Source organism: Dermacentor silvarum, chromosome 2 (assembly GCF_013339745.2).
Source record: "Dermacentor silvarum isolate Dsil-2018 chromosome 2, BIME_Dsil_1.4, whole genome shotgun sequence".
In the NCBI taxonomy this organism is placed as follows: domain Eukaryota; kingdom Metazoa; phylum Arthropoda; class Arachnida; order Ixodida; family Ixodidae; genus Dermacentor; species Dermacentor silvarum.
The window spans coordinates 135,265,432-135,282,057 of record NC_051155.1 but is presented as its reverse complement, the minus strand read 5'-3'; the positions used below and the strand labels follow the sequence as shown (position 1 = coordinate 135,282,057).

The 16,626-nt window shown below is 45.5% G+C and overlaps 1 protein-coding gene and 1 long non-coding RNA gene across 3 annotated transcripts in view; one reads left to right on the top strand and one right to left on the bottom strand.

The window, feature by feature from the left end:
- LOC125943161 (uncharacterized) overlaps window positions 1–5,606 on the top strand; it is a 57,439-nt gene extending 51,833 nt beyond the window's left edge. The window contains exon 3 of the long non-coding RNA XR_007465605.1: window positions 5,550–5,606. This is a non-coding gene — a long non-coding RNA (uncharacterized LOC125943161). The remainder of the gene's footprint in view (window positions 1–5,549) is intronic.
- Window positions 1–16,041, bottom strand: part of LOC119441798 (sulfotransferase ssu-1) — a 45,421-nt gene extending 29,380 nt beyond the window's left edge. Inside the window, exons 1-3 of one of the 2 annotated variants that reach the window (XR_007465604.1) lie at window positions 15,805–16,041; window positions 7,722–7,809; window positions 4,959–5,969 (exon numbers count right to left, since the gene is read on the bottom strand). Coding sequence is in view for 1 of the 2 variants with exons in the window: in XM_037706414.2 (XP_037562342.1) it covers window positions 5,010–5,969; window positions 7,722–7,778 (1,017 nt within the window). In the remaining variant the exon portion in view is untranslated. Of the gene's footprint in view, window positions 1–4,884; window positions 5,970–7,721; window positions 7,810–15,804 lie in introns of those variants that run through there. The other variant, XM_037706414.2, reaches the window with a different exon arrangement.
- Window positions 16,042–16,626: the final 585 nt, after the last annotated feature.

Sequence of the window (16,626 nt, the reverse complement as noted above, 5' to 3'; positions counted from 1 at the left end):
TTCCCCACAAGAAAAGTAGAAAGTTACCTATCAAGAAAGGGGTCAGCCAAGGAGACACAATCTCTCTAATGCTATTCACTGCATGCTCAGAAGAAGTATTCAAGCTCTTAGACTGGTAATGCTTAGGAGTGAGAATCAACGGCGAATATACCAGCAACTTTCGGTTTGCAGATGACATTGTGCTATTCAGCAACAATGTTGACGAATTACAGCAAATGATTGAGGACCTTAACCGAGAAAGTGTAAGAGTGGGGTTGAAGATTAATATGCAGAATACAAAGATAATGTTCAATAGCCTGGCAAGGGAAGAAGAATTCAGGATCGCCAGTCAGCCTCTAGAGTCTGTAAAGGAGTACGTTTATCTAGGTCTATTACTCACAGGGGACCCTGATCACGAAAAAGAAATTTTAGAATAATAAAATTCGGCTGGAGTACATACGGCAGGCATTACCAAATCCTGACTGGGAGATTACCACTGTCCTTGAAAAGAAAAGTGTACAATCATTGCATTCTACCGGTGCTAACATATGGGGCAGAAACGTGGAGGTTAAAAAAAAAAAAAAACAAGTTAAGGATCGCACAAAGAGCGACGGAACGAAAAATGTTAGGCCTAACGTTAAGAGACAGGAAGAGAACGGTATGGATCAGAGAGCAAACGGGGATAGCCGATATTCTAGTTGACATTAAGCGGCAAAGTGGAGCTGGGCAGGCAATGTAATGCGTAGGATGGATAACCGGTGGACCATTAGCATTACTGAATGGATACCAAGAGAAGGGAAGCGTAGTCGAGGACGGCAGAAAACCAGGTGGGATGATGAAGTTAGGAAATTCGCAGGCGCAAGTTGGAAACAGCTAGCGCAAGAAAGGGTAATTGGAGATCGCAGGGAGAGGCCTTCGTCCTGCAGTGGACATAACTATAGGCTGATGATGATGATGATTTCTAACTTGGTTCCACCTCTGAAACATTAAACTAAGGTCCTACAAATGTAGCTGATTGTGTTCCAACCTTTTTAAAGTGCCCGGCAAAAATTTCAATTCATCACACCCATGCATGGGATCCTCATGCATCGCATCCACCCGACACTACACACCTACAACTGCCCGATCTGCGCCGTGCCAGACACTCTGGCTCATTTGCTACTCGAGTGCCCGTGGCGCCCCGAAGATGCCGTTACCAAACATACAACGTCCGAAGACGTGAACCTCCTCGCGGAGACGTGGGAGGCCAAGATCTCCACCCCGGCCCTGGACGAACAACGACGTCTTGTCGCCAGAGCCCGGGATGCTATCGCGGCCAGAGGATTCCTGGAATGAGGGACCCTCCCACCTAGAGTGATCCACAGCTCAAACGCTCGGGAACACCGTCTCGAAAATTAAAGTTTATTTCATCATCATCATCATCAGTCCAAGAAAAACCTTCCATCGAAAGCGATTAATCGATTAAAAGCTAAAATGATGAATGAGGTAGAGCAAGACTTTCGACAGTGTTCATCGCGGTCTGTTGTTAAATAAGCTTTTCTTGCTAGGATTTCGAGGTGCTTTCTGGTCATTGTTAGCAAATTCCCTTCGGGATAGGCGTCAGCTCTTCTCAACTGGGCAAGTGCATAGCGCATTCTCCATTATTAATGCCGAAGTTCCACAGGGATCTATACTCAGCCCGTTATTATTTAATATTTTTGTAATTGACCTCTATAGCATGGTACCCGTTTCTCTTTATCAATACGCCGATGACACGGGGATCGTAACTTCTGCCAACAGCCACTACGATGCGATTACTTCTTTACAGTCTGCTGCCGCAAAAGCTATGGACTGGTTTCGAAATTACCTAAATAATGTAAAGGTATCTAAGGTACAATTAATCTGCTTCCACAATACTTTGAGGAAGGTAGCCCTTGACTATCCTCTTGCCTTGCATTGTTCAGATTGTTCATCGTGTTCTGTTAGACAGTTACAGTATTAATCTGTTGCAAAGCTTCTTGGTTTATATCTTGACAGTGACCTTTCTTGGAACAGCGTTCTTGCTTACGTTTGCGAAAAACTTCGTGCCGTATCATGTCTACTGTACAATATAAGACACGGCATGCCCTTATCGGTAACAAAAACAACAACATAATCTTTAGGCTACAGTCTGCTGTGGTGTGGAATAACAACTTACGCGCACTGTGCTGTTCGCTGGCACAACAGAATAAATGCCCTACTGCACTCCCTCTTTAAAAAAAAAAAAAAAAAAAAAAAAAAAAAAAAGAACACTTATGATCTCAGCCTGAATGCTGACGCAGACCGTTTCAAAGTACTGTCGATGCCGAATTTCAATGATCTTTTGATGCAAACGGTTGTTTTAAAACACTTCTGGTCCTGCGAATTCCTATAGTTCCGTACACTTCTTCGCGTTGCTTAAGGCCCAGGGACCCCTTTTGGAGGTCACGTTGTTCCACAAGGTACTGCACTAGAGCTCGCGCTCATTATGTTCCAACCTACTTGAATAAATTACGCTCGCCCTCCAGCACCTTCTGTACAAAACAAAATACAAGTTAAAGAGACTGCTAAGGCGTATGTGTTTGTAAAGGCGTATTTGTTCCTTTGTTTACCGTTATTGCTTGTATTTGTATTCCTTTGCACCATGACGGCCTGATTGGTGTATGGTTATCTATTATCGTATGGTCATTTTGTTCACACGCATTGCTGTGTTTCTGTGTTTCATTATGCTCAATGAAAATTCTTTTCATAGGCACTGTATAAATATTCATAATTTTTTTTCTGATTTGCTATACTCGAGTTCGCTGTTTAATATTATTCTAATAATGTACCGTGTATGGTTTTGCTGCCTGCCAGGCTCTGCCGCTCAAGCCTTCAATGGCTTTGGTAGGCCTGTATAAATGTACTGATTTTATTAATGACAATAAAAGTATTATTATTATTCGCTAATCGAATAAAGAAGTCGCAATTTCACCCGAAAGGCGAGGCATCAATTGCGATAGCAAATTTGTGGACAGCTATACAAAGTAAGCATAGTAGTTTCATCGGCTGTATAAGCTTGTAAACATAGGCATACAACTAAATTGACAAGCATGGTGTCACGCGCGCACAAGCAAACATGAACGCAGCTCACTAGATGAGCGCGGAAACTCCCTGTTAAAACGCAGGAGTGAGTCAGCGAAGCAGCAGCAGCGACCGAATTGAGCTTCGTGCCGGCGCTCGCAGAAACGCGATCTTAGCCGCGAAAACACAGGGAGAGCGGAGTCTGCCCCCGCCGCATATGGTTGTCAAGATACATGGCATATTTTTTTAACTGCGCTAACACACACTGACAAGGACGAGGCAGACAAGACGTGCGCATGTCAACCAACTAGCCCGACTTGGAGCTCTACTGTCAAGATACAGCCGCGCGGGAGGGGGGGTCGAATCAGAACGCCGCGAGCGACAATAAGCATAGATAAATCTTGTAGCGCTATTTGCCAAGAATTACTTTTTCTAACAAATTTTGGAAAATTAAGCGAATAGCTTTATTTTTTCAATGACGCTAAATGACTATGCTCCCCCGCGGCGACGAACTTTGCGTATGCGTAAAAATAATTACTGTAAGACGTGCTGAACAGCACAAATTTCAGTTGGCCGTTGTTCCGAACTTGGTTACCGCAAAGATGTCAGTTTCACAATCTGGTGAAGCCACAGTCAAGCTGACTGTACTTCACTGAGTTCACAAATGCTACCATGCGCGTGACGTCAAAAATATTTTTTTTTCTTTAGATTGCCATATACCACGCCGTATAAGCAATCGTGATATATTACGTGGGATGCGGGCACAAAGCCACTGCTATGCGTTGCACGAGTAGCCTTAGCTTACATTAAAATATCTCATCATCAACGTCTTCTCTTATTTCTTTCGACATCCATTCCCCTTCTCCCAACGCCGAGTTGCAGTTCAGAACATTGATTCAGGCGGACCTCTCAGCTCCTCACTCATAATATATATATATATATATATATATATATATATATATATATATATATATTTATGTTAATTTTACAACTAGAACTAACACTGGGAGTGTTAACCAGCGCCACCACTCACAAACCTTGGGGCGGATGTGGAACATTCTTTCTGCCGCATAACATAACATAAACACCCAAGAAAGCGGATGGGAAAACGGCTCCGCGGTAGCTCTATGGTGAGAGCATCGCACGTGTAATGCGAAGACGTGGGTTCATTCCCCGCCTGCGGACAGTTGTTTTTTCATCCGTTTTCATTTCCATTAATTTATCATTTCTGTATTCAATCAGTAAGCACAAGTAATTTCCCCTATGTTGTCCTTGGTGTCAATGTTTGTTTGCTTCTTATGATATGATTAATAAAAATCGGGCCCCTCGGTTCCCTTTCTTCTCGTTCATTACATAACGAGGGCTCGAATCCGGCAACATTGATGCCTTCAGGTAGCATATGTGTGGGTTTATTGACCAGTTGCCATCACCCAAAAAATATCACGTGCTCGTGACGCCTGCGGCAGAAAGGATGTTCCACATCCGCCCCAAGGTTTGTGAGTGGTGGCGCTGGCTAACACTACCAGTGTTAGTTCTAGTTGTAAAACATATATACCCCAGGAAGCGGATGGGAAAATGGCTCCGCGGTAGCTAAATGGTGAGAGCATAGCACGCGTAATGCGGAGACGTGGGTTCGTTCTACACCTGCGGACAGTTGTCTTTTCATCCATTTTCATTTCCATTAAATTATCATTTCTTTAATTCAGTTAGTAAGTACAAGTAATTTCCCCTATGTTGTCCTTGGTGTCAATGTTTGTTGGCTTCTTATGATATATATATATATATATATATATATATATATATATATATATATATATATATATATATATATATCGTGCGAGTGCGCAAGCTTACGTTTCTTTATTTGCTAGATAGGGCTTATTGAAGAAAGAAAGCATAGATGAACAGTCTCCTCGTGCTGCAGAGGCTTCGTCAGCCAGAACGCAATATCGCCAGCTTGCAAATCATATTTAGGGCAAGCCCGCGTCTTTCCACAGGTCCATGACATCACTGCCGGCTGTCTTGAGTGCGATTCGCTCTTTCATCCTGGCGACCTGCTCCGGCGAAAAGTGGTTCTTCCAGTCCCCCACAATGCCTTTCCTCACGAAGTCTCCCTTGATTGGCTTGTCTAGCAGAGACCCCATGGCTTCCACCAAAGACTTCATCCCTTCAGGCAGCGTCTCCAGGGGAACACTGGTCAAATCCTTGCCCCAGTTGTTCATCTCGGCGTTAATCTTCTTCATGGAGTCGACGCTAATCGCAGTCATAATCTTCTCGAAGATATCCGGGCTCTGTCTCAATTTGTCTCCGTACTCCTTACCCAGGAAGTCCGCGACTTTGAGCACCCAGCCACGAGTGTCCTTCTTAAGGTCTTCGTAAGTGACGAAGAGGACGTTGCTGTCCCTGCGATGTTCGTACCAGGACAAGAGGTGGTCGAAGTAGTCACCGAAGTCCACTTTTCCTTCGATGAACATGTCGAAGAACTGGTCGAACGTGCCGTCCTCGAACAGGTACATCGGCATGTTCCTCGTGTGGTAGTAGAAGGACACGCAGCAGTCATATGGGTTGCGGGTGATATAGATGTACTTGGCCTTGGCCGAGTAAGGCTGCTTGTTGAACGGCAGGTGAGTCTTGATGCCATTTGGTCGTGGCATAGCCTGCGCGCCCTCGCCTCCTAGAAGCTCCAAGAACGGAGCCATGTTCATGAACTCCATGAGGTTCTTAGGGGGCACGCCATCGCGGAATATGCAGTACACAATGTGTTGCATCCATGTGGTGCCACATTTCGGGTAGCTCACGACAAAGACGTCCCCATCAAGCGGTTTGTAGGACAGCGCAGTGCGCATATTTCGATCCGTGAAAGTTTTGCTGAGGTACAGACCTTCGAAATCTCTGTAGGCGTTCTTGTGTGAAGGTCCAGGCTTGCACGCCTGCAGCGCAAGCAATTGAACGCATAACGTAAGAAAGTGCTATAGAATATGTGATTACAAGTATTGGGAGCTTCAAGAATGTACATGAAGTAAATAAAGCATCGCCTGAAATGCGCTAATAATTGAACTTTGCCTCTGCATACGTGTCAGACCAGAACCAGCTGGAAGTGTTAAAAAATTAGCATGCGTCCTTAGCGATGTCAATGGTGTACAGACACACACCGGTGCTATTCGTTATATTGCAAATTGAAAACCCCACTGTACCAGTCACAGCCTCTTCATATCCTGTGTTCACCCCCGTGGCGAGCAGCTTTCATCGTTTTCAAAGTTAAACCAGGAATGATAAGGTAAAATATTTTGTTGTAACTTTAAGCTATAGATGCAGGGGGTACCATATGGCAATCCTCTAATAATTTTGTTGTCAGTCTTTTCTGAAAGTCGATACTTTGTGCGAGACGTACTGCTGCATTGTCACCGATGACGAAAAATAAATGTGTTGTCCGTTTAAAATGCCACCAGAAGACGCACAATGCAGGATGAAAAGGTAAAACGACGAACGGCCGTGTACGTGATGTTCAACCTGTATCTTTGTGTTTAGGAAAACAAAAGACGATCTTATGTGTACAAATTGGAGAAATGCACTCTCTATCCCAACGTATGCATGAGATCCTGATACAAGCATGTGCCCAAGCAATATGATCAAGAACTTTTTCAGAACCATAAGCAACAGGTTTACAATAATAACTGACTTTAGAAGGTGTTACGCTAGGATGTTTTTGGTTCTGAGGAGGCTAGCTACCTTACTGCTTCTGGCACTTCGTCCAGTTATACTAACATAACTCTGTTTCGATCGCCTTGTATTATACTGTCCCGGAGGAGCCACGTTCGGAAACGTAACCAAAGATTGCTGTTTTGGGCAAACGAATAAGGTAAATAAGAGATTCAATGGGGATTTTTGACATTGAAACACCGCTACACGCAGATTATCAGGCAAAATTGGAATAATTGACAGCGACTGCCTTTTGCATATCCACAACGAAATGATGTTCATCGAACAAGAATATAATGCTAATGTGTCGTATATCCAAGTGGCAGATCAGTAGCGCTTCCACAACTGGTTCAATAAGGTCCCGAAGGAACAACTCAGACAAGACAGCTGCTATCTTACCGCAGGATAGCAACTTCTGTTTTACGTCATTTAGATTGCGTGATTTTGTCGCGCTTATTTATTAGCAGAACGAAATTAGAGGTTGCAGAGACTTTTAAACTAGACGGAAACCAAATCAAGTATTCATGTTAATCGCGGGATTTGCGAATAACAGCATGTCTTCCGTCGTCGTTTACTAAGGCCCGTCCCGTTCGTAACAATATACTCGCGCATAATACTCTCTAATCCTGTTTTCATTTCACGTTCGTCTCTCGTCATTCTTCCCGTTTGGTTTGGGCATTTTTCTGCACTAGCGTTGAGATAAAGCAGCCAGAAAAACGGAGAAGTGCTTGATCTCGTGCGCGAACAGATAATTGTCACAGACGTGCCTTGTTCAAAGCAATATAATTATAACGCATGCTTCAATATCGTATCCTATAAGAGACTATTGTGCGACATTCTCGGAAGCACTCGCCGAATGTACCTCACAAATCGTGCATAAGAAATTGTGCATAACGGTGTTTACATCAGAGGGCGCGCCTGCTTAGGTGGATTGTGCCGCCTTTGAACTTTGGTCTGTGAGACACATAAGTTGTGGAACGAACCTCTTCGAGGGCTTTTTTGCCGGTTTCCTCTTCTACCGGGTTCCACGATGACGGCATGGCAGGTTGATTTCACTTGCGTCACGTATACCTGCATCGAGCACCGAGAGGAAGAGATTGTGGATGTCATGGTCTGAAAAACAGGGTAATGCGAGAGAAACACTGCCGCCCCCACAAAAATGCTCAGAATCCCAGCAAAATGCAATTCATCCGGCTCTGAACTTGTTTATTGTGACGACAGCGGGCTTTCACAGCCGGATACGGCCTGGACTGTAGGCTTTGAGCATGCCAAATTCCTTGCCGTATGTTTTACATACGGATGCCGTGCGGGAGCAACAGCTCCCAGTGGCCATCTAAGCGGCCCCAGGCCCGGGCCTCCCAATCGCCGGATTTAAAATAAAGTTATGTCACTCACTCACTCATTCTTACATCCTCCTTCTCTCGTCATCGTCACCCATCATGCGCCTCTTTCTTCCCTCTTTATTTCCCTCTTCCCCTTCTCCCCCAACGCCGAGTAGCTGGCTAGAGGAATTTACCTCAGGCCGACCTCTCCGCATCATTAAGCTTCTCTCTCTCTCTGCCATCTTCCCAAGAATTTCTTTGTGACGTGCACGTCTTGACGCCACTGTGTTACAAAGAAAACAAACACGAATAACCGACCTTGCAGAGGCCCTATACACCGTTGTTGTCAGGCCTTCTATTCTTTATGTTCTCAGTTTTATTTGCGCTACAGTGGTTTCAAGTATTACTAAACTTGTTCAATTTGTTGTTGCTGTTATTGAGGTTCAAAGAAGTTACTTTGAGTGCATATCGTCGTCGTCTGCTCCGCTATTGCCAGCTGTGGCCTCCGAAATGCATGCGCACATTGCACCACTCTCCGAGTCTGCATGACAGGGCAGAAGAGGAGGGAATGGGAGATAGAAGTTTAATGACAAGAAATATGCGGAGGTCGGCCGGAGAAGCGTGTCTTTGACCTGCTATCCCTCAACTGAGGTAAAGGGTTAGAGAGAGAGAGGGAAGGAAGGGTGGAAATTTAATAAGGTGGTGATGTAATACCACGGTGAATGTCAGTGATCAGTTAAGTGAAGGGTATTATGCACACCGCCGACAGTTCATACAGATGCCCGACATGCGTTGTCTTCAGCGTATTGCAAACGAATAGTATTACGGCATTCGCATGTCCATATGCCGGACGTGCCCTGTATACGTACATTATACATATACTCGGTACCATGACGAGGTACACGAGCGTCTTACATATAGGCACGTGTCTGGCGAGTTATCGAAAAAACGCATTTTTCGCTTTTATATCATCATCATCATCACCATAATTAGCCTATATTTATGCCCACTGCCGGACGAAGGCCTCTCCCTGCGATCTCCAATTAGCCCTGTTTTGTGCTAGCTGATTCCAGCTTGCATCACCAGGAATTCACCAGGTTTCAGCAACTCACGCTTGCATTCTCTCGACCCTAAATTGCGACTTCGCCTGCCACCTGGACTCTCCCGTGGTGAAACAACTTTACTGTGTCGCGTGTGGTTGGGCGTCGCATTTACAAATTCCTATTCATTCCTAATAGGAATGACTAACAGTGCGGCATGCAATTTGTGCGGCTGCGATGAGACGCTAGAGCACCTTCTGTGTCATTGCCCAGCTTTTGACGCTCAACGACGGATTCTTCAAACTCAACTCAGCATGTTAGATAGCAAAGTGCTGTCAGAGGAAAAGATTCTGGGACCATGGCTTACGCATTCCTGCATGCGAAAGGCCACAAAAGCTCTTCTTCAGTTCTTGAAGGAGACTGGACTATACGAGCGCTTGTGACAGTGGACCTTCCTCTGCGACTGACTGTGTGAATAACTGACTCTTTATGTGTTTTTTTTTTCGTATTCTCGCTTCTTATCTATTCTTCCCCTTTCCCTCTCCCCAAGCGTAGGGTAGCCAACCGGGCACGTCCTTGGTTAACCTCCCTACCTTTCCCTTCTCGTTTCTCTCTCTCTCTCCCAGCTTGCATCACCCCACATTTTTCTGCCGTCCTCGACTGCGCTTCCCTTCTCTTGGGAGCCACTCTAACTCTAATCGTCCACCGGTTATCCATCCTACGCATTTATATAAAGAACCTGAACTAATTGGCAAGCGCGAATGATGCACGATATATCAAGCCGGATTCCCAACTGCACATTCCCATACAGAGGTATGAGTAAAGTCTCTGGTAGCAGGGGTAGACAAAGTTTTGTTTTTATTTGCCCCATCACGAAGATCAAGTTGAGGTTGTGGAGGTGACATGACGACGACGACGTAATGGAAAGGGCGCAGTCGCGAGCTTTTTAACTGCTGTCACGCGCCGTAAAATGTGTCCAGGGATGCCAGTACAAGGAAAACTTTGGGGTCAATGAAAATGGCGATCACAATATTTCTTAGGTCGTGCAAACTGAGAAAACTCTGAGCACTATCGAAAAAGTCGGGTTACTGTGATCTGTATATCCTTTAGTGATCCGCGTTATATCAGTATTCAATGTGGTGAAGCAGGATTCAGTGTAACTTGAAAAAAAAAAAAAAGTGCCCGGCGTGGTGCTGAATGAGAAACGGATATATAATTCCACTCTTCTCACAAAAGAAACATGTTTTATGGCAGCATATACGGTGTTTCATTATCGTGTATTTCACAGAAAAAACTATAAGAAACTGCTAGACAGGCCCTAAACATGTCTTATGTTACTAACGTATTACTAACATCATATCATCTGCCAACAAAACACTTGGATTCTTAAAACGCAACCTCCGACATGCCCCCATACATGTAAAACTTCTAGCTTATAAAACGCTCGTCAGACCTAAGCTCGAATACGCATCCGCCATTTGGAGCCCGCACCAGTCTTACCTCGACACTGCTCTGGAAGCAGTTCAAAACCGCGCTGCTAGATTCATCCACTCCGCTTATCAATACCACGTTAGTGTATCATCTTTAAAAGCAGAATCCGGCTTATCAAACCTCTATCTTCGCCGTCGCATTGCCAAGCTGTCTTTGTTCCAAAACTCTTTTACAGTTCTCCAGGCCATCCACATTACATCGCACCCGGTGCCCGCGTATCTCTTCGCGTCGGCCATGAACTTCAATTAAGTGTCACACCCACGTGCCCGCACCGTTGCATTTTGATCTTCATTTTTCCCGCGCGCAGCATCAGAATTGGCCTTTCCCACCAAATAGCAGCAATCGCTTGTCCATCAACTTTTTTTAATGATATAACCGATTTTATTTGTAAGTGACGTCATGTGGCTATATTGTAAAGCCACCCCTTGTGTAATACCCCCTAGAGGGGTCTTTAAGGAAATAAATTGATATGATGTGATATGGCAGCTCATTCGACGTGCCATTCTTGCGCATTTAACTGCAAAAATTATTATGACAAACTGCTGTTGACTGTGGTACTAAAAATGTTATGAATGCGTATTCTGCTTGCGATTTTCATGCACTTCACTGGGAAAATGATCATGAGAAACTGCTGTTCATTTTGGCAATAAACATCTCTTATGGCAGCATATTTGGCGTGCAATTCTCGTGCATTTCACTGGAAAAACGATAATGAGAAATTGCAGCGGAAGACGAGTCCCGTTCGGAGGGGCCATTTCGGACTGCAGCTCCGTTTTCGGCCCCGGACTTTAGCTGGCGGTTACAGCAGGCGAGGCTTTTATGTCGCTCGGGAGATTTTTTTAAAAGCGGAGATGTTAGTGCGCATTCTACGTCACTAGTGCCCCAATGATGTTTGTATGCAAAAGTTATATATAGGCGTAAAAGACATGCGCTTCCGAAGGCGGTTCGCACTTAGAAATAATGGTTTCGAGGTATACATATTAAGCAATTTACGGGGCTAGTTGGTTGACGTTCATGATTGTATTACGCTTAGTATTACACTGACGGAAGAACAAAAGAACGAACATAAAGGAACAAAAAGCGAACGTACGTGACAAAAAGTGGACGCACTTCGCACGCGTAGGTCCCGTTTTTGTTTCTTTATGGGCGTTTTTTTTTGTTCTTCCCTAAGTGTAATACTAAGCGCAATGCAATCATGTGTACATATAAGTACTCCATTAGATCACCTTACGAGAATCCATCCGCACGTAACCTTGAGTGCTTTCCGTTGCGCAGTCATGCGTGTCGGCGCATCTGTGCGCTACGTGCGTCCTGGAGTCATCACGTGTCTTGCAAACGTTGACAACGTGTTTGTCGCAACTACAGTTCATAGACAATGGCGCTTTTGTTTACCTTTTTTGGCCCTGCCGCTCAATTTTTGACATGTCACCCCCCTAAAAAGCCTGGCAACATTGCAGCCAAAGAAGGCTGCTGCCAGGCAACAGCAGCCAAAGAAGGCCGGTTGCGTAACCCGACTAATTATCTCTCACAAGGCACGCGCACATTCGGAAGACCCGGATGGAGACAGCATTGTTATCGTCGTTAGCTACTGCATGGATTGCGCTAAACTGGAACAGCGTGAAGTGAAGCAGTTGTTTCGTATGCATGTAGGCTTTAGCTCACACAGTTTTGCGCCGTAATATGGAAACAGAGGAGCGCAAATAAGTGTACACGTTCACTTTAGTTAAACGAGATGAATATTATGATGGGCGCTGTGGCGGCTGCTTTTGTGCGATTCAATGCGATTGCGGTGTTGCATTAGTCAAATATATTTGACAACGTCTATAATAGCGGGGTACATCGTCACAGCAGCAGCGTTCAGGCCTCGGGTAACTCTTTCACTACCGTGCACACACTGCAAGAACCAGCGTAAATATTCAGTGTAAATAACAATGTTTGAAACATAGCCGCGTTCGGGCTCACAAAGCAAAAAGAAGTCTACGTCAAACCACGCTCTCCTGATAGGGTTAGCTCCTTCGAGCTTAGCCGTCCCTTGTACAAGAGCAGGCTTTCATTCACGCTTAAATCACTTAAGGGGTTGCACACAGAAATAAATGCTCTTTCGTCTCTTTGGTCACATGCCAGACTTTCCACAGCCTAGGTTGAGGATCAGCTAGGAGGCATGCATGGATGGGTGGATTCTGGGGTTTTATGTGCCAAAATCCCGATTTTATTATGAGGCACGCCGTAGTGGAGGGCTCCGGATTAATTTTGACCACCTGGGGTTCTTTAACGTACACTACAACGGAAGTACACGGGCGTTTTTGCATCTCGCCTCCATCGAAATGCGGCCGCCGCGACCGGGATTCGATACTGCGATCTCGTGCTCAGCAGCGCAACGCCTTAGCTGACTGAACCACACCGGCGGGTACAATAGCCGCTAAGTCACCGCGGCGGGTGATGATCAGCTAGGTCGATGTCAGCTTCAGTGTCAACAAAACGGAGGAAAATATTTGAACGGTTCCTGTTGATGATATTTCCGGAAATTGGGGTCTCGAGGACAGCGCGCCTGGACCAGTACACGGAAATTTCGGGCTTCTGCAGAATTCCGTGCCAAATAATTAATGCAAGAAATAGGCGAAGCTCTTCCACATCCAGCTCGTTCCACGCGTGACAAGGTTCTAATTTGTGTACCAGCAATACTGTGCTGCGTAATGATTTGTCTCTCGAAGAACCATACCACAAATTTCCGGCGTCAAAAACAGATCCAACTATCGCGCAATCACCTGTGTCATAGATGTTGAGGCCTGCCACTGTCGTGAATGGAAATCATGCACGCGCTATAGGGGTGTGTTCGCCAACTTGATACTCGCCCATTGCCGTCACGCTGTGCCACTGTCACCTTCTGAATCCGAAGCGTCTGAACACAGGCAGACAGATCGGTGAGCTTGCTGCCTTTCCCACAGTCAAGTTCACTTCTTGTTCTGAATTCTACCATAGCTTTGAAGAAAATTCCGTTTCTGAATTCTTTCGCAGCCAGAAATAACTGCCAAACGACGACGTCATTTTGGAAAGCTGGTTTCGAGTACAATAATAAGATGCTGCTCTCAGAATTAGGTGTATTCGTCGATATATAACTTTTGCCGCGTCACCTGTCGCACAACATCGAGAAAAAAAAATAAGGTGTGGAGTTAAGACAACCTATCTTATGCGCCATGAAGCCGTACTTTTGTTTGCACGTTTTAGTATGGCCGAGCCCAGCTTGTCCTCAGTAAGAGCGGTACAAATTTCAACCTTGGCCTGGCTCGTCCTCGGTAAGGAATGGGTTAATGGCCGGAGCTGTAACAACGGCTCACACACACAAAAAGAACCACATGTCGATGGAACGAGTAGAGTGCACGGGCAATTTATTGATTAATTGCTTATTAATGAAATACACGCCAGAGCCAGTGTTCGAAGCGCTGCGCAATATCAGCATTATCGATACCCCATCGAAATTCGCTGGTTCTGCCAAAACCTTTATTCCTTGCTTCAGCTCAGTCAAGCAAACTGGAAAAGCACGGCGGCTAAGGCCGACGTTTCTATCACTGTCAAGTGTATTCTTTGCTTTTCATATCATTTTAACAACAGTAAACAAATACGTTCTCGCTCTATAAATGGGCCCTCGTAGTCTGTCATGCTGTGCTGGGTGATTATCGCTCGTCTCTCTCCCTCTCTGTCACTCCCTATATATATGCGAACGCGAAGAAAGAAAACCGAGGGGGCCCGAATTGTGCATGTATACATACACATATTTATATCGTAAGGATCTATTCAGTCGGAGCGCATCAAACCGGTTTCGTGGCGTGCCAACACCAATTTGGAGGCAATCTTTCCCTCCTCCAAACTGCACAGTGATTTCTCGTGCCGGCGACATCATTTTGCCTCGAGTACGCGGCGAGTGCATAACTGGCGGCGGCCTTCCTGGAAGGCGTTTCCCGCAGCAGTTCTGCTCCACGTGTCACGAGGTTCTTCCTGCACGCTAAGGCCATGCTCGATACCTCGAGGTCGTCATGGTTTCATGGCGTCGCGTCTGCGGCATTCTGTCTCAGAACCTGACGCCACGCCAAACGTGAACCGCGCAAATGTAACACGGGGACGAAAACGACACGGGACCCATGTTGACTCTTGCGCTGTACACGTTTGAGGTGGCTGAACAGCTTAGTTGGTAATCCGCGCAATGTATCCGCAACGGTAGATGATACGCCAGACGCATCCTCGTTTATCTGCTTTCACTAAATTTCTCAGCGCGAATTGTACAAGCATGAAACGCGGACCGACCCAAATATTTCATCAGCGCTAAAGAAACCTTAAGTTATGAATACCTAACTAGTTGAAGGGAACACGTGCCTCCGTCGTGCCGCAGCTCGGGCTTCGCGTGACTCTAAACATGGCTCTCAAGTACCCAAACATGGCTCTCAAGTACACCACTAATATGCAAGTAGGACTTTTTCAGCACCCTCATAAACGTTGTAACAAGTTCACGTGAAATAAAAAAAAAATATATATGTCAAATTTGTCCACTTTGATGAAACTTACAGATGAAAAACGAATGAAACATTTAGAGAACTGTGATATCTGTCCTTGACGCAGAGTTACATAATTGTAAACTTCGTGTTTCTATTTCTTTTAAATTTGTCAATTTTCAGCAATTTCTGTAAAACGAATTCCAGAACTAAGTCAAAATGCCGCTGCCAAGAGTCACTAGAATGCAACTTTCTAAAATGCAACAAATTTCATTAAAATCGGTCCAGGGGTTATATCAGAAAGGTAATTCTGCGTTTTACATGTATTTGAATAGATGGAGTCCGAGTTGGATCCGAGCAAAAGCTTCCTCATATAAGGTGCATCTAAACAGGCGGACGGAGGAGCGACGGTCGAGGTTACTGCTTGTTCTTTGTAACTGGGAATCAGCAGTTGCGCGGAGACTCGACTCTGGTGGTGTCTCCCATTTTTCCGAGCGTACAGTCGGCGTCAAAAGTTTACGGGGTGCGAGATCTCGGAAGTATCTGAATATATCCGTAGCCTGAACTAGCATACGAGACCAACACAATGCTGTGTTGCATACTTTACCGGGCTGCAGGCGAAACACTGAGCGGGGAACACGTGCTTTTTTTTTTTTTTGAAGCGTGCCTAGTAAACTTTCGACGCCGTGTGATATATACCAAGTATGATAAATGTAACAAGCAACAAACCTTGTACGGAAGCAAGCAAGCAGCTCGGTTTGAGTACAGTCGCCCGGGCTTTGTCGGCTGGCGCTTCTTGCACGTTAGCGGAGCCAGGAACGTTACGGCTGCAAGGCACTCGAGGTGGAGCGCACGGTGTCTATCTACACTCCTGACGGCTGCTCGAGTCGCCGCTTTCTTACACGCCCCTTGCGACAACTTTCGTGCGATTGGGAGTCAAGGCCACCGAACTTCTGCCGCCGCATGCCCTGGCCGCTTTGTTGCCTCAGCGGCTGGAGAGTGTGAAAGCAACGGGAGCAGAGAGTAGGAAAGAAGAGAGGAGGAACGCGAAAGAAGAACGGGTGCCCGCCTTTCCTTTCCAGCAGCAGAATTTGCTCAGAGGGGAATGGGCGCAGGCTATGCGTCTGATAGCACTGGCATACACTTGTCAAAAGTTAAGTACCTACTGCCGCGGTGAAACTTTCTGTAGTCTAACAAAGCTCCACAGGTCATGCCTGGCAGTGACCTTGCCCCCCCCCCCCCTCTCTCTCCTCATCTCACTCTTTATACGAGCTGAAATTTGGGCGAGTTTGTGAGAATTCATTTCACTTGAAACGCAAAAGAAGCAAAAAAAACAAAAAACAAAAAAACAAAAAACGAGGACACAAGAAAGGAAAACCAGACAGGGCGAGCACTAACCAAACGATAGCTTTATTCTCAGAAAACCACGCCTATTTATTAGTGGACACTTGTCAGAAACAAAATGCGTCATTGCGTAAGCGCGCTCCCCCCCCCCCCCCCCCCCCCCAAACAAAAAAAAAAGTTTAAGATAGTTGTAAAATTCAATCGTGA